This window comes from Callionymus lyra, chromosome 16, assembly GCF_982586985.1.
Source record: "Callionymus lyra chromosome 16, fCalLyr1.hap1.1, whole genome shotgun sequence".
Lineage (NCBI taxonomy): Eukaryota > Metazoa > Chordata > Actinopteri > Syngnathiformes > Callionymidae > Callionymus > Callionymus lyra.
In genome coordinates, this window is record NC_141833.1 from 2,665,795 (window position 1) to 2,686,132 (window position 20,338).

General features: G+C 44.3%; 1 protein-coding gene across 1 annotated transcript in view; it reads right to left on the reverse strand.

Annotated features, from left to right (window-relative positions):
• Positions 1-270: 270 nt before the first annotated feature.
• Positions 271-20,338, reverse strand: part of chd7 (chromodomain helicase DNA binding protein 7) — a 51,525-nt gene continuing 31,457 nt past the window's right edge. Inside the window, exons 12-41 of the mRNA XM_087811609.1 lie at positions 20,168-20,289; positions 19,828-20,071; positions 18,430-18,606; positions 18,204-18,347; positions 18,032-18,130; positions 17,785-17,962; positions 17,483-17,699; positions 17,136-17,331; positions 16,882-17,049; positions 16,561-16,740; positions 16,375-16,485; positions 14,830-15,041; positions 13,543-13,742; positions 12,630-12,789; positions 11,289-11,378; positions 9,131-9,234; positions 7,819-7,948; positions 7,631-7,737; positions 7,126-7,537; positions 6,844-7,052; positions 5,849-6,769; positions 5,553-5,719; positions 4,749-4,997; positions 4,506-4,676; positions 4,208-4,441; positions 3,912-4,127; positions 3,697-3,837; positions 3,519-3,623; positions 3,269-3,449; positions 271-2,897 (exon numbers count right to left, since the gene is read on the reverse strand). Coding sequence (XP_087667735.1) covers positions 1,942-2,897; positions 3,269-3,449; positions 3,519-3,623; positions 3,697-3,837; positions 3,912-4,127; positions 4,208-4,441; positions 4,506-4,676; positions 4,749-4,997; positions 5,553-5,719; positions 5,849-6,769; positions 6,844-7,052; positions 7,126-7,537; positions 7,631-7,737; positions 7,819-7,948; positions 9,131-9,234; positions 11,289-11,378; positions 12,630-12,789; positions 13,543-13,742; positions 14,830-15,041; positions 16,375-16,485; positions 16,561-16,740; positions 16,882-17,049; positions 17,136-17,331; positions 17,483-17,699; positions 17,785-17,962; positions 18,032-18,130; positions 18,204-18,347; positions 18,430-18,606; positions 19,828-20,071; positions 20,168-20,289 — 6,801 coding nt within the window. The 3' untranslated portion in view covers positions 271-1,941. The remainder of the gene's footprint in view (positions 2,898-3,268; positions 3,450-3,518; positions 3,624-3,696; positions 3,838-3,911; positions 4,128-4,207; positions 4,442-4,505; positions 4,677-4,748; positions 4,998-5,552; positions 5,720-5,848; positions 6,770-6,843; positions 7,053-7,125; positions 7,538-7,630; positions 7,738-7,818; positions 7,949-9,130; positions 9,235-11,288; positions 11,379-12,629; positions 12,790-13,542; positions 13,743-14,829; positions 15,042-16,374; positions 16,486-16,560; positions 16,741-16,881; positions 17,050-17,135; positions 17,332-17,482; positions 17,700-17,784; positions 17,963-18,031; positions 18,131-18,203; positions 18,348-18,429; positions 18,607-19,827; positions 20,072-20,167; positions 20,290-20,338) is intronic.

Sequence of the window (20,338 nt, forward strand, 5' to 3'; positions counted from 1 at the left end):
CTTTCAAGTGAATTCCCCGACAGGTAAATGACAATCTACTTAAATACCTTCTCCCGAAAATATTTTTTCACATAATAGAAGCATTTTTTTTTTGATGATTTGTAATGTACTCAACCAGATTTTAATACATTTACTTATTGCTGTGCATCCGGGGGTGGAGGGTGGGCGAGGTGTTCAGCGAAAGGTTCTGCACGGGTCCGTCAGAGGGAACACACATTTTAAAATGACATTTGATGAAAATGCGGATATAATGGAAAAAAAAGCAGACGATTGTATTTGGTTTCCTAGGCGAATATCTTGATTCACTTTTATTAAAAGCATCATAGCTACAATGCATCATACATGATGTCTCCAAACAACAAAACAAAAAGACACACACCAAAGAAAAATAAAATTGAAACAAAAAGAGAAAAAAAACATTTACATGGTATGTCTGTAAACTTCAAGGCTAGTTAAGAATTTTGAGGTAATGCTCTTCAGCTTGCTGGCTAAAAGTAACAAAAAGTCCATTTTTCTCAAGAAAAGTAGCTAAGTAATAAAGGTACCTGATTATTAACTCTTTTACACCAGTGCATCAACAGGAACAGAGTGAGACAAACTTGATTGCAGTACTTATTTCATCATTTACAGTTTTTCTATTCATACGACACTTGTGGTTATTTATAAAGTGTGTGTGTGTGCTGGGATATTATGTTGGAACATTCAAAAGCTGCCTTGGTTATTGCCGTCTCAGCATTCAAAAGAACTGGGACCTGTGCTGAAGGGGACAGCTGTCGTCCCAGACCTCAGGATGTGGCTGGGAGACCGACGAAGACCTGGAGATAGTGTTTGTGTTTGAGTACTTTTCCAATGTTTTGACTTCTGAGGGGTGTTTGGTTCTGAGACACAAACACGGATGGTGTAGTTCAAGCATTTCTATGAAAAAATGGAAAACAGAAAAAAAAAAATCGGCAACTAAACTTCATATGTTAAGATCTTGAATGAGCAACTCTGATGCCAGTCCTGCAGAGGCCGGGCGGGCCGTGTCAGTGTGTGTGACTAGAGCAACAGTCTAAGAGGAGAGCAGCGTGACGTCTCAACAAAACAGGAAGTTAAAGAAAGAGGTCAAAATGAGGCAGCAACCGGGAAGAGATCATACTATTAAACCTGAATAATGATTGAGTTGGACCACCTTGAATCCTGTCTTCAGAACCTCCACCACTGCTCTGGCAGACAAGTGACCCATCCGAGGGCCCGCCTGCCGCCCCACGAGATCAGGAAGACAGGATTTAAGGACAGGACAGGAGTCTTCAAACAGTGTCGGACTGGTTCAACAGTAAAGGTTCACACACACTTCACAGCTGCAGGTGGAGTCACACACTCCACCAGGCAGGGCTGTGTGTGCGTGTAGTGGTCGTTTTCAGAATGTGTGAGTGTGTGTTGTGGTCAAGTGTGTGATGTAGTCGTCAGTGTGAGACTGAAGTTTCGGCCAGTCTGGTTCCGCCCTGGTCACGGTGGACCAGGAACCTTCTCCTGCAGCAGCATTGTCAGACAGACACCACAGTTCAACAAGAAAACTTCTCAAAATCGGCACCAGCGAGAGGAGACGCTGCTAACAGCAAACAGTCAGGACGAGAGGAAGGAAGCCAGGATGGAAAAATACAGATCTGAGAGCTGAAAGCAGCAACAACAACAACAATAATATTAATAATAATAATAACAATAGTAGTTCTGGAGATTTGTGTTCTATTCTGAGGAAATGTGAACAGACCGGCCTGAAAAAAAAAAACAGTCTGAGTGATTTTCCTGACTAACCAGATTTAACTTATCACACTATATCCCTTCCACACATCAACACGTAAGAAATCATAAAAAAAGTCCTAATAGTTTGGATATTCATGGTGGAAGTGTGTAAACGTGAGGTCAGAGGTGAGCAAATGTCCAAGGCCATTATCAGTTCAGTCACTCATCTTTCTGTGGAGACTCGTCTTCACCAGCCATCTCAGTGTCGTCCAGCGCGGAGTCTTCTGGATCTTCTGGTGTGTCCTTCTCATCCGCCAAGTCACTCTCTCCTCCTCCCTGCAGCTCATCTTCCTCCTCCTCGTCATCATCCTCTCCATCCTCAGAAGCCTTCATTCCCATCTTCTCTTGGTCTCTCTGTGGCAAGGAGGCCAAGGCGTTGCCTCCCAACGCTCCGGCCATGGCACTTTGGAGCTCAGCCAGGCTGGAGGTGGTGGGGAAGCCGGGCAGGCTGAGCCCTGCCAGGCCCGGAGGGAGGAACATAGAGGGGTAGAGGAGGCCGGGAGCCATGGTGGAGAGCAGGAAGGGGTTGAACGCTAAAGAATTGGCAGACATGCCGGCTGCAGCCAGCAGAGCGGCTGTGTCACTGTTGATGGATGAGTCAGCAGGCGAGTCAGGTCCTGGCACTTGAGGTGCTGAAGCCACAGGCGATTTCTCTGCTGCTCCTCCACCCTTTTCTACCTTTTTTCTCTTCTCGCCAGGCCCTTCATTCTCCGACACCTCCTGATCCTCTCCTTTAGCGTCCTCACCCTGCCTCTTCCTCTTGCCTGCGCCAGGCTCCTCCCCCTCCACTGCAGAACCATTGGTGGTCGCTGCCGTGGTGGTGACTGTAGAGTTGGTGGTAGCAGAGGCAGCTGCTGAGGCAAGGCTTCCTCCAAACAGCCCCCCAAGACTGAACATGTTGGGGAGCGCGGCAGCCATGTTTGACAGTCCGCCCATGCCGGGAATCATGAGTGGCAGCATTGAGGCGGCAGCGGCGTTGGCAGCGGCCTGCTTGGGGTCCGTGGCAGGAGGGAAGGCCATCAGATTAGCAGCCAGCTGGAGAGACTGGAGGCTCTGGAGGGACGACAGGTCCATTCCTCCAAACAGGCTGTTGAGCAGCAGAGGATTGATGCCTCCTGCAGACACAAACATACTTAATCTCTGCACACAAAATGTCGACCAGAATGAAGATGAATGTTGAATTTGATCGTGTGAGGAAAGACAAAAAGACAGCTTGGCCTAACCCACAGGTGTTGAACTGGTCAAGAAATGGCCAAGACGTTGGTTTTGGATCGAACCGGTCAACACATATAGTTGAACCAATAAGGCGTCTGAAGAAAGTAATCAATTAATTCTCAGTCCGGTGTAACTTGTTTAAGCCGACTCCTGATTCGTTAACTCATGTGTGCTAGACTGGTTGGTACAAAAACCTGCGCCCGCTTGGCCCTTTTCTGGACCAGTTTGACAGCCCTGGCCCAACCTAAACGACACACAAGAGCAGCTGTACCTGCAGATGATGCGGCAGAAGCCAGAGTGGCTTGGGCAACCTGTGCCGCTGCTGCAGCCTGTGCTGCTGCCGTTGCCTTGGCGATCTCAGATTTGGGTCGTCGCCCCCGACGACGGACGCCTTCTTCCCTGACCACCGGTCCAGTCAGAAGGCGGTCAAACATGGCCTCAGGAAGAAAACCCTTCAAGAAAAGCCAACCTTTAAACACAAATATCATTTGGAGAAGCACACCATCTCCTTACTAACTTACCGACTGTTTGACGATTTCTGTCCAGTCTGGAGCAATAGAGAACTCTGGGTTCTCCAATAACCAGCGTGGAAGCTCCTTCATTGGTGGAGCCATAGCTCCGCCCATCTAGAGAACCGAGGGATGAGTGAGTTTGTGCTGGGTACAGTTAAGCAGGAGATCTAGGGACCAGGTGTCTGACCTTGCGTCCATTACGTCTGTTGACCACGGGGACTCTCTCCTCTCCAGTAAGGGTGTTGATGTCAATCTTGTTTGGGTTTCGGCAGCGGTGGCGTTTCTGTTTGGGCTTTGAGAACTGGGACAGTAGCAAGTCCTCTGTCTTCTGCAGAAGAAAAACAAAGGATGGTTAGGACAACAACCAGAGGAAACAAGTGCAGGCCATTGAAAGAGACGTACTGGTGTGAATCCAGTCATGTCCATCGTGTACGTTGGGTGCTGTCTCAGCCACTCGGTCAGATCTTTGCTCGACACTGCAGTTTCTTCTTCTTCAAGGCTGCCAGATGCCAGAGACCTTGCACTGGGGCTCTGCTCAGGGCCAGGGAGGGGTCTCTGTGCACGGGTAGCTTCCTGAACAGCTTCTAAAATGGCAGCGTTCGAGGCCTCGCCATCATCCTGAGGGTCAAGGAGATGCAGCGTTAAAGAGGGTCAACAAAATAACCTGATGGACTCACACACACAATAACACTACATACCCCTCCTGCTCGCTTGTTGCCCATAAAGAGAAGTTCAAGGCCTTCCACATTTTTCCTACGACCTCGTCTCCGCTTCATGTTGGGCAGGTCAGCTTCCAGTGAACCATTGGCTCTGTGAGCAGAGGACGGCGTCTGCTGCAGAAGCTCCATCTGAGCCTTGAGAGAGGGGCTTGATACCCCGGCACTGGAGTAGGCAGCCAACGACGAAGAGGCCTTATGGTGAAGGTGCCCGCCCTGTACACAAGAATAGTTGGTGTGAACTTTACTTTAGAAAAAAGGATGGATGATGTGATGGTACCTTGGTGAGATCTATAGCCTGATTCTGGGTCTCTATGCTGGCATGGCTCTCTCGTAGCTGTGCCACCATCTCCATCAGGTTGCGTCTCTTAACTGCCCTCTCTGCTTCGATCTCAATTTTCCTCCTTCTTCTCCTCCTCTGTCTTGGCATGGACAGGCCCAGCGCCTCCTCCTGACATAGCACCAGGATGGTTAGCAACACCGCATCACCCCAAGAGCTGTCACAAGTAGAAGATCTACTCACATGGGTCTGTGGCGACAGGGCTTTTTCTTCACTCCCGCTGTAAGCGGCATGTATGCCACTCATGGTCAGCTCAGCCAAGCTTCTCCGCTGCAATGGGCTCTCAGTCGCCGACGCCATGCCCGTTGTGTTGACCATGGCCCCGGGCAGCAGGCCGCTTGGGAAGTCAAAGATGTGTCTTCTGTTCACTGGCCACTTGCCCTTTAGTACAGTGTCGCAAATGTTGTCCATCCGGTTGATCATAACTCGGTCCTGTGTAAAAACAGCGAGAGGGGATGAGACTCAAAATAAAAACAAATATTTCACCAACTATTGCAGCTTTCTGCAATCAAAAGTAAAAAAATAAAGTTTATAATCATTCTTTAAATGAAAAACTTGTTTACTAGGGGTGTAGTTAAAGATCGAAACAATAAAATATCAGAATATTTATTTCCATATCTTGACATTTAGGGCCTGATTAGAATGAATCAGGAGGGATGTCCTCTCAGGACTAACTAACAGTCATTACATCCACAGCGTCAAAAGAACAGTTAAATCCTGTGAGATACTACTGAGGATGAGACTATGGTATAGAGCTGGCTCCAGCTGCTTTTAAAACTGATGTTGGGCATATTTCGGATTTCAGTTCTTTTCATTAAAACACTACTGTTTACCATGATTCTCAATAATCCAACCATTTGCTATGCTAATAAAAGACATTAAGTCAACAATCTAGGATCCCATTTATGAGATGCCTCTTCCCTTACAGATCCCAAGGTTAGATGGAAGGTCAAGTGATGTCACAAACTGCTTTTAGCCAACGCGTACCTTGGGCCAGAAGGAGAAGGCGAAGGTTCTGTCCTGCAGTGCCTGGAGTGCACTGGTTTCCGGAAGCTCATCAGGGCAGAACCCGTCTCGGGTTTCCTCTCGCGCTGACGTACTGAGAGAAGCGATGCTTTCCTCGTCGAAATTCTTCTGCTCGGATGCAGCATTGGCTGGAAAAAGAGCCACAGTCATGTCTCATGTCTTCCTTATGATTGTGCACCTATTCAAATCTCAGGAGGCAACAGCAGAAATAGACGACTGAGATGAACTAAAATACTTTGAAGTATATGACCTCCTACCTTCAGCCTGGGAGGACTTCTCTGACTTGTCATCTTCATCCATCCTCTCCTCCTCTTCAATTTTCTCTGTGTCTGCTGATGTTGGAGATTTAATGGACTTGCAGGTGTCCATCTCCTCTTCCTTGTGCTCAGTTTGTGCTTGCGCAGGTTTCGAGGCCTCATCGATCACATTACAGTCTTCCACTTTGTTAGCAGAGGAGTCGCTCGTCTCTTCTGGCGACACTTTGTCTTCTTGGGTGATTTTTGTTTCATCACCAACTTCAGCCTCTTCACTTTTTTTGTCTTCTTTAAACTCCACCTTCAAATTATCAGCCGCTGAAGCAGAGGCCTCTTTCTCCTCCACTACATCCGTCTCTGCTTTCGTTTCTTCAGGCCCGTCAGTCTTGGTTGGGTTGGCATCTGCTTCCTCAGCCTCAGTTTTAATATCATTCTCCGTTTTTTCTTCCTTCATCTCCACCTTGGTTTCTACTCCTTCCACAACTGGATCGATGGACATTTTAGCAGCGGCTGCAACGCTTGCCAATTCTGCAGGGGTCAGGAGTGGAGCTGAGGCTTCGTCTACTGCCGCCATCCCTACTTTGGTCCCCTCTCCCTGGGAGATGACACCAGCACCTGACCCCTTCTGATTGGTGGAGCGCTGATGGGCTTCCAGAAAGGCCAAGCTTGTATCATTAAGTATATGATAGTCTGTCCGGCTCACTCCATGCTTAGACGCCCCAAGAAGGAGGTCCTGGTCATGACGCCCACATTCCCACCACTCTGGGAGATCTGGGGAGGGCTGACACAGTTTAAGGCGTTCAGAGAGCAGTGGATGGGGGAGGACCTGCTCTCTTATACGGCGAAGAAGCTCAATACGATAGAGTGTGCGAGAAGCACGCTCCTCTGTGATGGGGTCAATGATCAGTGACGGGTCCGGAAGTTCTGGGAAAGATAAAGGACGGAAATGTTAAATCAGAATTAGAGCCAATAGAAAAGTGTGGACAGGAAACACTTACCAGGCTCATTTTTGACCTGCATGCGGCAGACACGTTTGCACATAGCGATGAAGGCATAGTAATAGTTTTCAAGGCTTTCATCCGTCTTCTTATCCAGTCGGGCAAAAGCTCTGAACTGTGTCCAGTCAAATTTTTGGTTCTGTGTGTCGAAGATGATTCCGAAGGTGGATACCACACGGTAGAAATCTGCCTCCTCTCGGCGAGTCCACCTGAAAGTAAAGAAAAAGTGTTAGTGTTAGTTTAAGAAGCCTGCAATTTAGTGAAATGCCAAGGAGAGCATACCTTTGTCGTCTCTCTTTGAAGTACATGGCTCCATCAGCTAAAAGAGAGCTGGTGGTCATCACAGGCGAGTCCTCGGTCATAAACTGGCCACCCTGGGTAAAGTATGTACTTCCTTTAGCCAGATATGGGGTCCCGTCAGCAATGAACATAGCCCCGGGATCCTGGATGTAAGTGGTTGCTCCTCCAGCTTCGGTAACCATGGAGATTGTCGGCAGGAAATCACGGCGACGACGTTTGCGTCCATCGGGTCGGTTAAGAGCCTCTTGGCGGAGCAGCTCCCTGCGATTGGAGCGCTGGTAGGCTGTGATGAGGCGACGCAAACGTGCAGTCAGAGCAGAGGCTGCGGGCCAATAGAGTCGTCCGCTGGCGCCTGTTGCTCCTTCAGAGGTTCCACCGTTTTCAGCTAGTTTGCCTAAAATGTGGAGTAAGAAAAGACAAACATTAATCAAATAAACTTAGATTGTAAGTGGAATGACAGAAAAAGACAATTCAATGTTTGCATTACCTTCATTTTCACCATCCACGGTTTCATCAAGTGGAGAGTTGGTGAAATCGTCCATGTCATCTTTAAAGGTCATTCGCAGTGGTTTATACTCTGGATCTTCATCTTCACTAGAGGGCCAGATTAAAAAAGGGTTAATAATTATAGGATTTCAGTCTGCTAAATAAATGCAGAATATGATGCCGCCTTACCCCTCGACACCATCTGTCATCAGGTCCGCGCCCCTCTGCTCAGCAGCGATGGCTTTGGCATCTGGCATGCCCACCCGCTCCAAGAAGCACAGGGTGGGGTCAGCCCGCATGGAGTTGTACTTCTCGTAGCCTGAAAAACAGACCATTGGTGTTAACCAATTCCAACCAAATAGAAACAATTTAACACGGCGAGTGCTTCAACTTTCAGACTTGTGCGGATGCAAGACGTGTTTATTTGATGTAGCCGATAAAAACAGCAGCAGAAGGGCAGACCCCAGGAGCCAGCTGCTGACAACAGTGTGCAAGTGTGTGTGTGCATGTGTGTGCATGTGTGTGCATGTGTGTGCATGTGTGTGCATGTGTGTGCATGTGTGTGTGTGTGCATGTGCCTGCCAGCGGGTGCTCGTTTGCACCAGAAGAGCAGCAAAATGTGTGTCTCTGTGAAAAAGTCAGAGAGAAGCTGTGTGGAAGCGTGTGTTTGTCCGTTAGGTGCATTCATCCAGAACAGATTAGATGTGCAGACCCTACTGAGACACGTCAACTGGGGAGGGTGTGGAGATTTAGATGGACGGTGAGGGAAAAAAATTAGGAGCAGGTGAGGTGATAAAAAAAAGGCAAGAAGCCATACAGGGAGGGACTTCTGCTACGCTCTGTCAGAGAAACAGCCCCTCTTTCCTTCCTCCCCTCCATCCCTCCCTCAATCAATCCGTTCAATTAGGAGAGATGTGACTCATTGTTCCTGAGCGTCTCTGTCACACACAGCTTTGCGCCCACAGCCAAATGTTAATCATTAGGGCCTTTACAGGCCATCACTCTTCAGTGTGTGCTCGATTGTGTGTCTTCATACAAAGCCGACTGTATGCGTGTACACTATAAGGTTTGAATGAGGATTATGGTTAACTACGGATTAGCGTTCTGTATACATTGAGTGTAAATGATGATCATTAAAGCTTTAATTAATACAAGCGTGCGCGCGCACACACACAAAAAAGTTAGTGCCCAAAGATGGGTCACAGGCAACAATGAGGATGAGAGCCTTCACCCCGACATCCAGGTGCACACAACACCACCTGTGACACAGTGCAGACACATCACTGGCAATGACAGGCAGCCATCAATCTCATTCCCCAGAGCAAACTGTGCCTGACAGCTGCGTCCACCGGTTGCCATAGTGACGGCACGTCAAACTATCCACAGCAGCGGAAAGGCACCTATGTGATCCAAACTGAGCTGGAGGGTGGTGGGGTGTCTGTGTGTGGACCACAAAGAGCCATATAGGAGGATTTGGAGCTGCACGTGTGAGCCTATTTACCATGCTTGAAGACACCAATAAGCAAGGACTTGTCTGCTTCGCCGTCCCACCAGTCAGCCGGAACTTCGGCATGGAAGGGCTGGGGAATCCAGATGTCCAGTTCACTGAGGAAGAGAGGGCACCAATAAATTATTGAAGTCTCTTCAAAGTATATCAAGTTGAGGATGAAGCAAAAATGAATGAGCAAAGGTGATTTTAGGCTTTTTCTTTATGCTGGTTTCTGCAAGTCTTCAATAACATTGATCATATTCAACACCAACAAACCTGTGGATTTATTTGCTGTCCAAATAAATCTATAGCATTTATTAAAAGGATATAGTTCACACAAATTAAAATGTAATACTTAAAAAACAAAAAGATACCCCGATACTGCTTGACTGTAGCGTCCATCTCGTATTGAAGCCTTTTCAGAAACTGTTCCATATTTTAAGCGCGCTGATAGCAGAAGATCCTAGGCTTTTAGCGTAAATCTGCATGTCCACCGACACTTGCAATGCCTTTCAATGGGGACACACTTGTTGAGGCTTCAATACAAGATGGACTTTACAGACAAGTAGCATGGAGGTATTCAGACGTTATAAAATGGGTAATTTTGGACAAAGATAAAGAGGAGTGAGCAACCGTCGCTACATTATAATCGACATACATCTTTGCCTACAAATCAAAAAAGGAACGGAGTACTCTGAAAATAATCACAACCCTAACCCTCGACATGAGGATGAGAATAAAATAGTAAATTGTGTGAACTGTTACTTTAAAGGGATCTTGAACCGATTTATTTTCCTTTAACAGGTTCTACGATTTTTATTATTTAAAATGGCTGAGTGACAATACAGAAATGAGCCAAACTAAACACATTTGTAAATTTGTAATAGATAAACCTAGAAGATTATTACATCTTCTAGGTTTTATCCGTGTGGAAAGGATCAACTTTAACAAATGAAGGCTAAATTAATGTTAAATATGAGCAGTGTCAGCCCTAATAAAGGGTGTGTTGTAGTTGAAAAAAAAGGGAGAACAACCTTATACACTGTGAACTGGGTTAGCAGTCGTTAAACAAGATGACTTGGAAAGAAAGCTTGAATCCAGCAGTGCACGGTTAGAAACCACCAGCTCACAATCATCTCCTCCCTGATAACCTCATTGACCAACTTTAATTGGATCACGACACTATACTGAAAGCGACAGTAACTTGGCAACCATAGAAATACATCAACAGAAGCCAAAAAACTTATGGGGATTTGTGGTTTAAGACAAAAGTTAGTGGTCAACAACACAACCCCTCTGGCAAATATGAAATCATTGCTTACTGCTGCAGGATACACTCTGCATTGTTGAACCGAGAAAACAAAAAATCTATTATGGAAAGAAGATGGTAGTAAACAGTGCTGCCAACTAGTTAGATTGATAGAGCACAATGCACAATGGAGACGGAGAGACAGGGGGTGACAGGAGAAGAGAAAGACCTGGGGACACACTCCCTTATCTCTGCAAACCACAGCACGCTCGGCCTGGCAACACACACGTACGTGCCAAGATTGACGTGCTAAATCCCCTGGCATATGTTGGCACTATGGCATCCCGTATGCTCCAGTCTGGCATGTGCATACACACAAGCAAATACACAGGTCTGTCACAGTAGCTTTGGAGCAAGGGGGAGGGAGAGTTGATGGTGAAGTGCACGTGCTCCACATTATAAATGCATTCACATCTGGGTGAAAGGGTGATGGGGGGGAAGGGAGATGATTGAGACACAAGTACACTGCAGAGAGAGAGAACGAAGAGATAGACGGATGAAAATAAAAGCTCCATGTTGCACAGAAAAAGAAAAAGTGAAGCAAGATGCAACACTGGTCATTTAACTTTAACAGTGGGAAAGAAGGGTCAAGATGTTGATACGGAACAAAGTTTTCTTTGGAACCATGTTTTGACTGCGAGTAAAGCGGCATATATCTCCCCATGTAAAAATGTATGTTGGATAGAAACATTAGATGGATTCTATGATAGTTCCAGACAAAGGGAGCCTTTTACAGAAACACTAAAGGCTTTTGTTAAGGAAGACGTCACAATTTCACACCATCAATGTGATCAATACAATTCTTTGTTAAAAAAAAAAAAAAGCCGAAACAAAGATACCTTCATGTGTAAATGGACTCACCTTGAGTCTGTACCATCAAGGATACGGTCTGCTTGGTCTCCAATGACCTCCTGGCGTAGGTAGTAGAGCATCCTCACCCGCAGCAGAACTCTGAAAAAGTAGCAAAATTATGAATGAAACTTCTTACCCAACATAGGATGTTATGCACATCGCCATCAAGCCACTGTTGCATATACTGATGCGTCAATATTATTATTGGAAGCCATTCAAGCCACTTTATCTGCTTGAGGGATTACAAGACATTGCCGTGTGGAAGTGGATATCGTCCTGATTCCACCCCACGGTATTCCCAGGTAAGACTTTAGAAGCATTTGCTCAAGAGGATTAACTGAACACTGAAACTTATTCACAAGGAGTATTTACAAGAGGTGCTTCAAAAACTTTTCCTCAATTTGCCATGTAGATTTTTACAGAACCTATGGATGCAAACATGGCCACACAAATGTCAACTCATGTTCAAATATTTTAGGAAGTAGTCGCTTGATAATGTTGTTAATTTTGACACAATGAGGTTTCCTGCTATCTGCCCTCGTTTTAAGGGCAAACGACTTCTGACTGTCGGTTCCCGTTCCAACTCTAGATATTAAAATTGACGGTGAGCTTCACTGCAAACATTTTCACTTAATTCGTCATCAAAAAGAAAGTTGATGAATGGTCGGGGAAGGGGCAGAGAGTTGGTGTGTGAGAGGAGCATTTGGAGTAGAATTGAAGGGACAGAGGGCTGAACTTAAAAAGAGGGCTTGTAAAGTTTTGAGAGGCAGCAGAGAGGGGAGGGGGCACAAAAGGAAGTCATTTGCAACTCAGTCACCGTGTGTATATCAATGGCATCAGAAGTTTGTGTGTGTATGTGTGTTTGTTGGCAGGCTATGTGTGCTCATCCATCAATGTGCCAGGCCTGATTAGCCACACAACGCTGTGCTCCAGCCTAGCAGATGGCACCACATAATCACCCCCAAGTGTGTGTAAATGTGGGTGTGTTTGTGTGCGCCTTTCACCCACTTCCAACAGGTCTGCCTGCCTAGCACCTGGCCTGGCACATCGCCACACACATGAACACACACAAACTTTCCACCCAGTAAAAAAAAATCCTGGAATGGAATCTGGAGGGCAAAGAAGCATATCTCCCTGACAACAGGCGCATGCATACACGTGCGTGTGTGTGCGTGTGTGAGTTCCACAAGCAGCTAAACCAAAGATTCAGAGTAGCATCTACTATTTATTTAATAATGTGTTTAGTGTCAACATGTACGGGCCAGAAGTTAACATCCACAGCTAAATGCATTTACCACGAGTCACATGATCTTGTTTTCCCACAACTCAACACTTGAGGCAGAAACGTACTTGTTGCAGTGGTGCTTCAAGTGTCTCTTGTAGCTGTCCTCCTGGAGAAGATGGTCTGGATTGCAGCTGGCCAACCAATCAGCTCTCGGGGTCTGTGGTGCTGGGGCAGCTGGCTTCCCCTTTTTGCCTTTTCTGCCTCGAGGTACTGGAGTAGAGAGACCTGTGGAGAACGGTTCTTAGTCTCATCTCAGGATGGCTTCATTTCACATTTCAACAGTCCCCTTTTCACGCGATTACTGAATAATAACATCCACATATTGAAAAGCTCTCAGACATATTTGAAAATTGTGGGGTGTACAAGTACTATTACTCTAGCTTTCTAGTCCCACTTGCACAACACAAAGTAAAAGAGGAGTAATGTTAGAAAATCAAGCGGATAAATCCTTCAAAAGATTCTGGGTCCAGATGATACTAGTATTCATTTCTAATATTTTGAATTGTTTCTTATCCTGTTATTTTGCCATCTTTACTGGGCCTGAAAAACTAAGAAAGACGAGAAAATATTTGCCTTGGCCTATAATTTTGATCACCACCAAAATGTATTAAATTGTTATTTACATCTGCATTGAATTTAATTAAAAGCTTCGACTTCGTTTACTAGGTTATTTTGTTACAGACAGACTAATATCACATTAATCACAGATGTAACAATTGACCAGTCACAACCTACATGCCAGTTATAAGATCAATTAAATTACAAAAAGTTGTGTGTGATCAATAACTCTCCTTAGATCAAAATTAAAGGACTCTAGAATAGCTGCTGTTATCGGTTGCCGTATTCATATACCAATAAATACTAAATGTATTATAAAACCATTTCATCTAACATTATGGTGGAGCGCAATGCAATGAGGGCTCGACAGATTATTCTAATGGGTTCTAAAAATGGCATCATGGGAAGACTGTGGGTTACCTGAGTGATTGGTTAGAGTTTTGGTTGTGCCATCTTCACTGGGTGTGATAAGATCCCAAATGAAGCTTTTAATGTTCTCATCGCCACGGTAATGAAGCAGGCAGTAAGCCAGCAGAGCTCTGCAGATGGTTTCCACATCAGCCTCCTTCAGGGGGCGCTTGAAGCGACCATGGGCCAGAATGTCAGTCCACCTGCCCCACCTGGACAGATAAACGCATGATTTACTGCTTGTGTGGCACAGCAGCAACAACACACTGAAACTAACAATGCTAAACCAATGCTAAATTGAAAAGACGCAATTAGAGTCACAACAAGGTTAACCTCAGTTTCTATCTGATCTGAAAATCATTGTATATCATTGTACATCAAGTATAACGTTTTAGAATGCAATAAAATAACTGTACAAGTGAAATGAGTGAATAACAATACACTAATACAATGACATAGCTCAACATTTTTCTGGAATATCAAGTATTTCAGGAATCCTGGTTTACTTTCTAATCAAGGGGCAACCTGACTGACCTTTTGGGACTCAACTCTTACATTGTGGAGTTGTTTTTTTGACATGTCCGAATTTTATAGACACCGGTGAGTGACTTTCTAACTATATAACACTTAACAGTCTGTTGGCTTACCAACTCATGCTTGTTAAAAGTGTGTGTGCGCGCATGCATGTATGTTAGTCACGGATCACAGCCCAACATCCCACCACCACCAGAGTGCAAGTGACCCTACAGGCTGACAGGGTGGACACTCATCTCTCAGACTATCTGGTACTGGACTACAATTCTCTGCTGTCTCTTCCGAATATTCACTCAAGCATGAGAGTCAGTTTCGTTCAGGATGATTTTCGAAGAGGCAAAATGGTGGAAGAGGGGGAGGCGGTGGGGCAGGAGGGGGGAATGAGTGAGAGACAGATAAGCGGAAAAGCCAAGTGAGTGGTGAGCAGGGAGGACAGCCCAGTCAGACAGTGTGTTTTTGTGTCCCACAGCCTCAGGCCCCTAGACTAGACTGTAACAATAACAACGCTGACATTTCAGTGGTACCACTGTTCTTCAGTCACACCAAGTCATCCGTGAAAATGGACGTCCTCACCCAGTAATCAAGATCTGCTCTAACTGACGCTTCAAAAGTCAGCTCTCCATGAATCTGACACTTTTTAAAAAAGAACAGGGCTTGATCCTGACTATCTTTGGAATGCTGTTACTCATAAACTATGAAGGCGATTTGCCACGATAAAAGCAGATACAATTCAAGTTAGTTTCAGACAATAAAATAATATTTTACCCATAGACCAGCAGGTTTTTCTCCACCCTGAAGCATTCAGAGCGTGGGTAGCCTTGGGTTTTATCCTGAGGCCGGCGAGGCTTGGATGAGGGTTTGCTTGGCTCATCTTCATCACTCTCAAGCTCGGAAAACTCCAGCATCTCATCCTCTTTAACGCTGCTGTAGTGGCGCGTCTGCTTTCTCACTCTCGGCGTGTCAATCACGAGTGTATTCTGTTAGCATTATAAAAACAGTCAACAACAGTAGAGTTTAGAACCTCTTTTTGAAGAGAAATGAGACATTAGAAACTGAAAACAACAAGCATGGTAATTTATTTAGGTGAAAGGGTAACTAATGTGAAAACATGGCATTACAAAACTCGATACTTAACTAGAGCAGAGTGGGTGTGGTTAAGGTAAACAAAATGTAATCTCCAGAAAAAACAAGCGTTTTCAGTGGGCGGGGCTTAAGATAATTTTCTAACGTAAATATTTAAATAAAAAGAGAGTTTTGTACAAACAGACACATACTGATGAGTACAATAGAGGTCCAAATTAAATTTAAGAGACACTTAAATCGTTAGGCAACTAATGTAATTATTGTAAGTCACACATTTTTAATGATTAGATATTGCATAGTTTTGCAGCTTCACATTTACGGATTCATTGACATCGCATATTAAATGTATTGGCGTTGGGGAAATAAATTGTGTCAACAAAATAACTTTTAAGCAAATGGCTCTTGCTACCATTTCTTTCTAAAATTCATTTTTACACTGCCTTAAACATTTGGACTTTTTATTCAACAACCATTCACCTTAAACATCCTTTAAAGTTTCAGTGTTAGATAGCAAGGGAAAGATTGAAATAGAGAGAAAATACTCTTCTGTAGATGCAAAAAATGCTTCAGAATGCAAGTTAAAACATTCTTATCTAGATGTTACACGAGGCTAGAAGTGGTCAGAACCAACATTAACGGTCAAAACAATTAAGCTGATTTTTATTTATCATTTTAAATATTGGCTTATAGTCATTAAATGCATTTAGATCAATTAGTTAAAGGTTTTTCCAGCCTAACATCAAATCACGGAGCACAAACAAGTTGGCAGTTAGAGCTACAATTATCACAGTCGCAGTCATTTCCATTTAAGCATCACACAATCAGAAATCCCAGGGGAGCAGCCCAAGTGGAGCATATTCACTCATCGAGCTGGATTAAGTGATCCAGTGGAGAGCTCTTTACCAGGACGGCATCGAGGAAAGGATGGAGTGGGGGGAATCTGGTGGGGAGAAATACTCCAATAATGGAAATTAAGTTAAGATATACTGACGGGAAGAAAAATGCTGCGTGCTGAGGGCTCGGTGTGTGACACACCAATGAACAAGCGAGTGCTTCTCTGATATCTCTGCAGCCTACTGGCATTAAGTGGAGCTAAACAGCTTATTCTACGCTCATACATCCAGACACATGAGCAAGGAAACAATGATAATTAAGGAGGTATGGAGATTTCCTTCTGTCAATAATATATCCAGTACATTGATTAATAAAATTATGTGTGTGTTGTACCCGTCCATGGATGGCATCCATGTCCAGTTCAGCCTTCTTCGCCCATTTTTGCCAAAAGTCTGGATCCTCAAGAGAAATATCTGTTCGGTTACCGGCCGCAACGAAACTGGCCTAAAGGATCAAAGAAAAATTACGTTACAAATTACCTCATTTGAACCAAACGTGTCAGTTATAAAGCCATCGCACCTTGGCGAATGTAGAGCCCTTGCCCTCAGACTCTATCGTTATAGTGTGTGTGCGTCTTTGTAGAATCTGGTCAATATCTTCTTCGCAGAATTTAGAGCCCTCGTCCTCTTCATCCATCAGAGCTCCATATGCTCCTTTTCTCAGCAGGTCCTCAACCTCCTTTTTGGACAACTGTTGAACCTAGAGTAGGAAATGTGCAAACATTATTTAAATATTATTGGTTTGCTCTCAACATGACTAGGATTCCAAAGAATAAAAAGAAAAAACAACAATTTCTCTGCATTTACACATCCAATCGATGCCACGAGATTTAACACTCACCCCACTGTTCGAGTTCTCACGTCCACTCATACTTTGCAGGACAGCCTTGTCCAGCCCAAGTTTCAGACTTGCTTTGTCGAACATCTCCCTCTCGTAACTGTTGCGAGTGATCAGACGGTAGATCTTGACAGCCTTGGACTGGCCAATCCGATGGCATCTAGCCTGGGCCTATTGGTAAAAGAAGTTTAACCCAATTTAAACCATTTCCTTACATATATTATAGAAAATTTTACTAATTTTAAAAAGTGATATACCTGCAGGTCATTCTGGGGGTTCCAGTCAGAGTCGAAGATGATACAGGTATCAGCTGCCGTCAAATTAATTCCAAGGCCCCCAGCTCTCGTACACAGCAGAAAGACAAAGCGATCAGAATCTGGCCTGGAAAAGCGGTCAATGGCTGCTTGGCGCAGGTTTCCACGAACTCTTCCATCAATTCTTTCGTATGGATATCTAGAGATAAATATTATAGAGTTAAAAAAAATCTTAAAGGTAACGTTAAAGCACAAAATTAGCCACACATGAAAACTGTATTATTCTCAAAACGATTATTTTAAATAGCAAGTAAAAGACAAGTTTGTCCTTCATTTGCTGCCCATCTCACCGTTTCTGGATGAGATAGTCCTCCAGGATATCAAGGCAGCGAACCATCTGACTGAACACCAGGACTCTGTGACCACCAGCTTTAAGTTTAGGCAGCAACTTGTCAATGAGAACCAATTTGCCAGCAGCCTGGACCATGGCTTGAAGTGGCATGTCTGGCATGTCAGATACACTGTTGTGGGTGTCCCTGAACTCGTCAATGATCTTCTCTTCGGCTCCTGGTAAACAATAAAAAACGTTTTTAAAAGTGAAACTATATAATGAGTCATTGATCATTTTAAAACGTTTTTTCCCCAAACATACCGTTAATGAGGTAGGGATGGTTACAGCACTTTCTCAGTTCCATCATGGTGTTAAGGAGATTGGGGACACCAGAGCCAGCACCTCCTGTGCTTCCTCCTGAACCGCCTTTGGATAAGAAGGAGAAGTTCTTCTCCAGGATGGCACGATAATATTTCTTCTGGATGTTTGTGAGCTCCACCTAGCAGCAACACATCAAAGGTCCATCAACAATCAAAGTCCTCGAGAGAAGAGCAGGTCTCAGACCTACCTCAATAATGGTCTCCTCCTTGGGTGCCAGATTCTTCTCAACATCCTCCTTAAGTCTTCTTAACATCATGGGTTTGAGAATGGCTTGCAGGTTTTGGACCTGAGAAACAAGTTTAGTTGTAAAATGAAAGTGCAATTAAACGATTTACACTTGTAAGTGAAAATAAATGTACCTGTTCTTCAGTTTTAAGATCTCCAAACTCGTTCATAAATGTCTGTTCAGATGGAAATCGCTCCGGCTCTAGGAAGTTAAGTAAGCTGAATAGCTCCTCCACCGTGTTCTGAAGAGGAGTTCCTGTCAAAAGAACTTTGTGCTCCTAGACAAGGAAAAAGGAACCAAGTTTTTCAGTCAGAGGTTTTAGTAACATTTTAGTATTGATACCATTCATCAAGACTCACCATGTCCATCATTTTTAGTCCTTCAAGGAGTTTGCAGTTTCGGTTTTTCAGTCGATGGGCCTCGTCGATCACCACACACCGCCATGGGATGTTACGCAGCTCCGGACAGTCGGCCATAATCATCTCAAATGTTGTGATGACCGCATTGAAGCGATATGCTCCCTTTATTATCTTACCCTAGGAGAGGAGGAGAATTTTATCAATTTTTAAATTTATTGCTGAAATGTCTGTTCTGCGTCATCAATAGTGTCAAGATGTGAAACAGGCACTGGTGAAGACTAACATTACTACCCTCCATGATAACCTTGAGGATTACCTTTGCCTGGATTAGGGACATGATGCTACTGAGGACACAGACTACAGCTTATTTTCTTCACACTCGGTGTGGCTGAGGTTATAAAGATGCTGGTTGCATTGTAGAATAGAAGACTTACTGTATGTGGATTACGGCCTAAAGATTGTAAACAGCTTATGGTTAGACTGTCCTAATTACAACCGTGTCTCCACACCGTCCCAGTTACATCAAAAAGTTAGCAGCTTAAGGTGTCAAATCCCCATTTACAAAGCTAAGAAGTAAAGAAAATAGGTCGGTGTATTTAAACTTTGTTGCTTGAATGGCATGTTACAAAGCTATAATGAGCGAAACAGTGATACGTGAGCATAACAAATGATTATGGAATATCATTCAGGATATTTTAAGATGGACGGTTACTGTATTAAAACTGGTTAACTTAAATGAATAAGCTTAAACAATGGTGCGGCTAACCTTTATAAATGACAACAACTAGAACAGTGGTTTCCAACTCCGTCCTCAACGGGCTGGGATGGTGCTGGTTTTTGTTTACACCAGGCAAGCACACATGAGTTACTGAAAAAAGTGTCAGCTGAAAGAAGCGCCTGACTGACAATCAACTATTTGAAGTCTCAGACACCAGATTTGTTCTACTACATGTGTTTGACTGGTTGGATCAAAAGCCTACACCACCCTGGCCCTTGACACGCATTTCTAAGAAAGAACAAAGACCGACATGACGGGTAGAAGAAATAAGAGAAGGAAGACAGCTTGATTTTGTTTTGAAAAGTCAATTTTGGGCATCATGCACATGCCTTCATAATGGAAAACATATGATGGAGCTCTTAAGTTGAAGGTGATCGATCTAGCTCTTAAAGAGGCATAAACTCATTCAGTGTGCAATCTTTCTGTGGTGAGGTCTAATCCAACAGCCTGGAGAGCCTTGATTAGAAAATGTGTACGTACATAGAATTCATCCGTTTTTATTTTTATTTTGTTGAGGTACACTATAGGTCTGTGGTTACGTTTATAGAAATGATAGAAAAAATGTGATAACCAGTTTTCAAACCAATTTCACACACCATAAAAAAGCATTTGTATGTTACCTGTGCATCTCTTAAGTACATCTCATATGCCTGGATGGTCTTGCGGCTGGCCTGGCTACCATGATAGACCACAGCATTCAGTTCGGTCCAGGTCCTGAACTCCCTCTCCCAGTTGGGGATGGTGGAAAGCGGAGCAATGACCAGGAAAGGCCCCTCAATGCCCTTATTAAAAATCTCATAGAGGAATGTTATGGATTGGATGGTCTTTCCAAGACCCATTTCATCAGCCAAGATACAGTTACGTCTGTAGAGAATGAGCAACATATTAATGCAAGTCCATATTATTAACATATTTATACACTAAGACGTCTTAGAATGAAGATGAGCAAAAATAACTTACGAGTTGTACCAGTTGAATGTGAGCCAGTTAAGGCCTTCAAGCTGGTATTCCCTGAGTTCATTGCTGTTCCTGTAATCTCTGGAGCCTTCCTGCTTTTTCCAGTCATCTGCAGGGGGGCGTTCCTGCACAAAGAAGAGCAAACACTTGATTGATATATAAAGTGTATTTTAT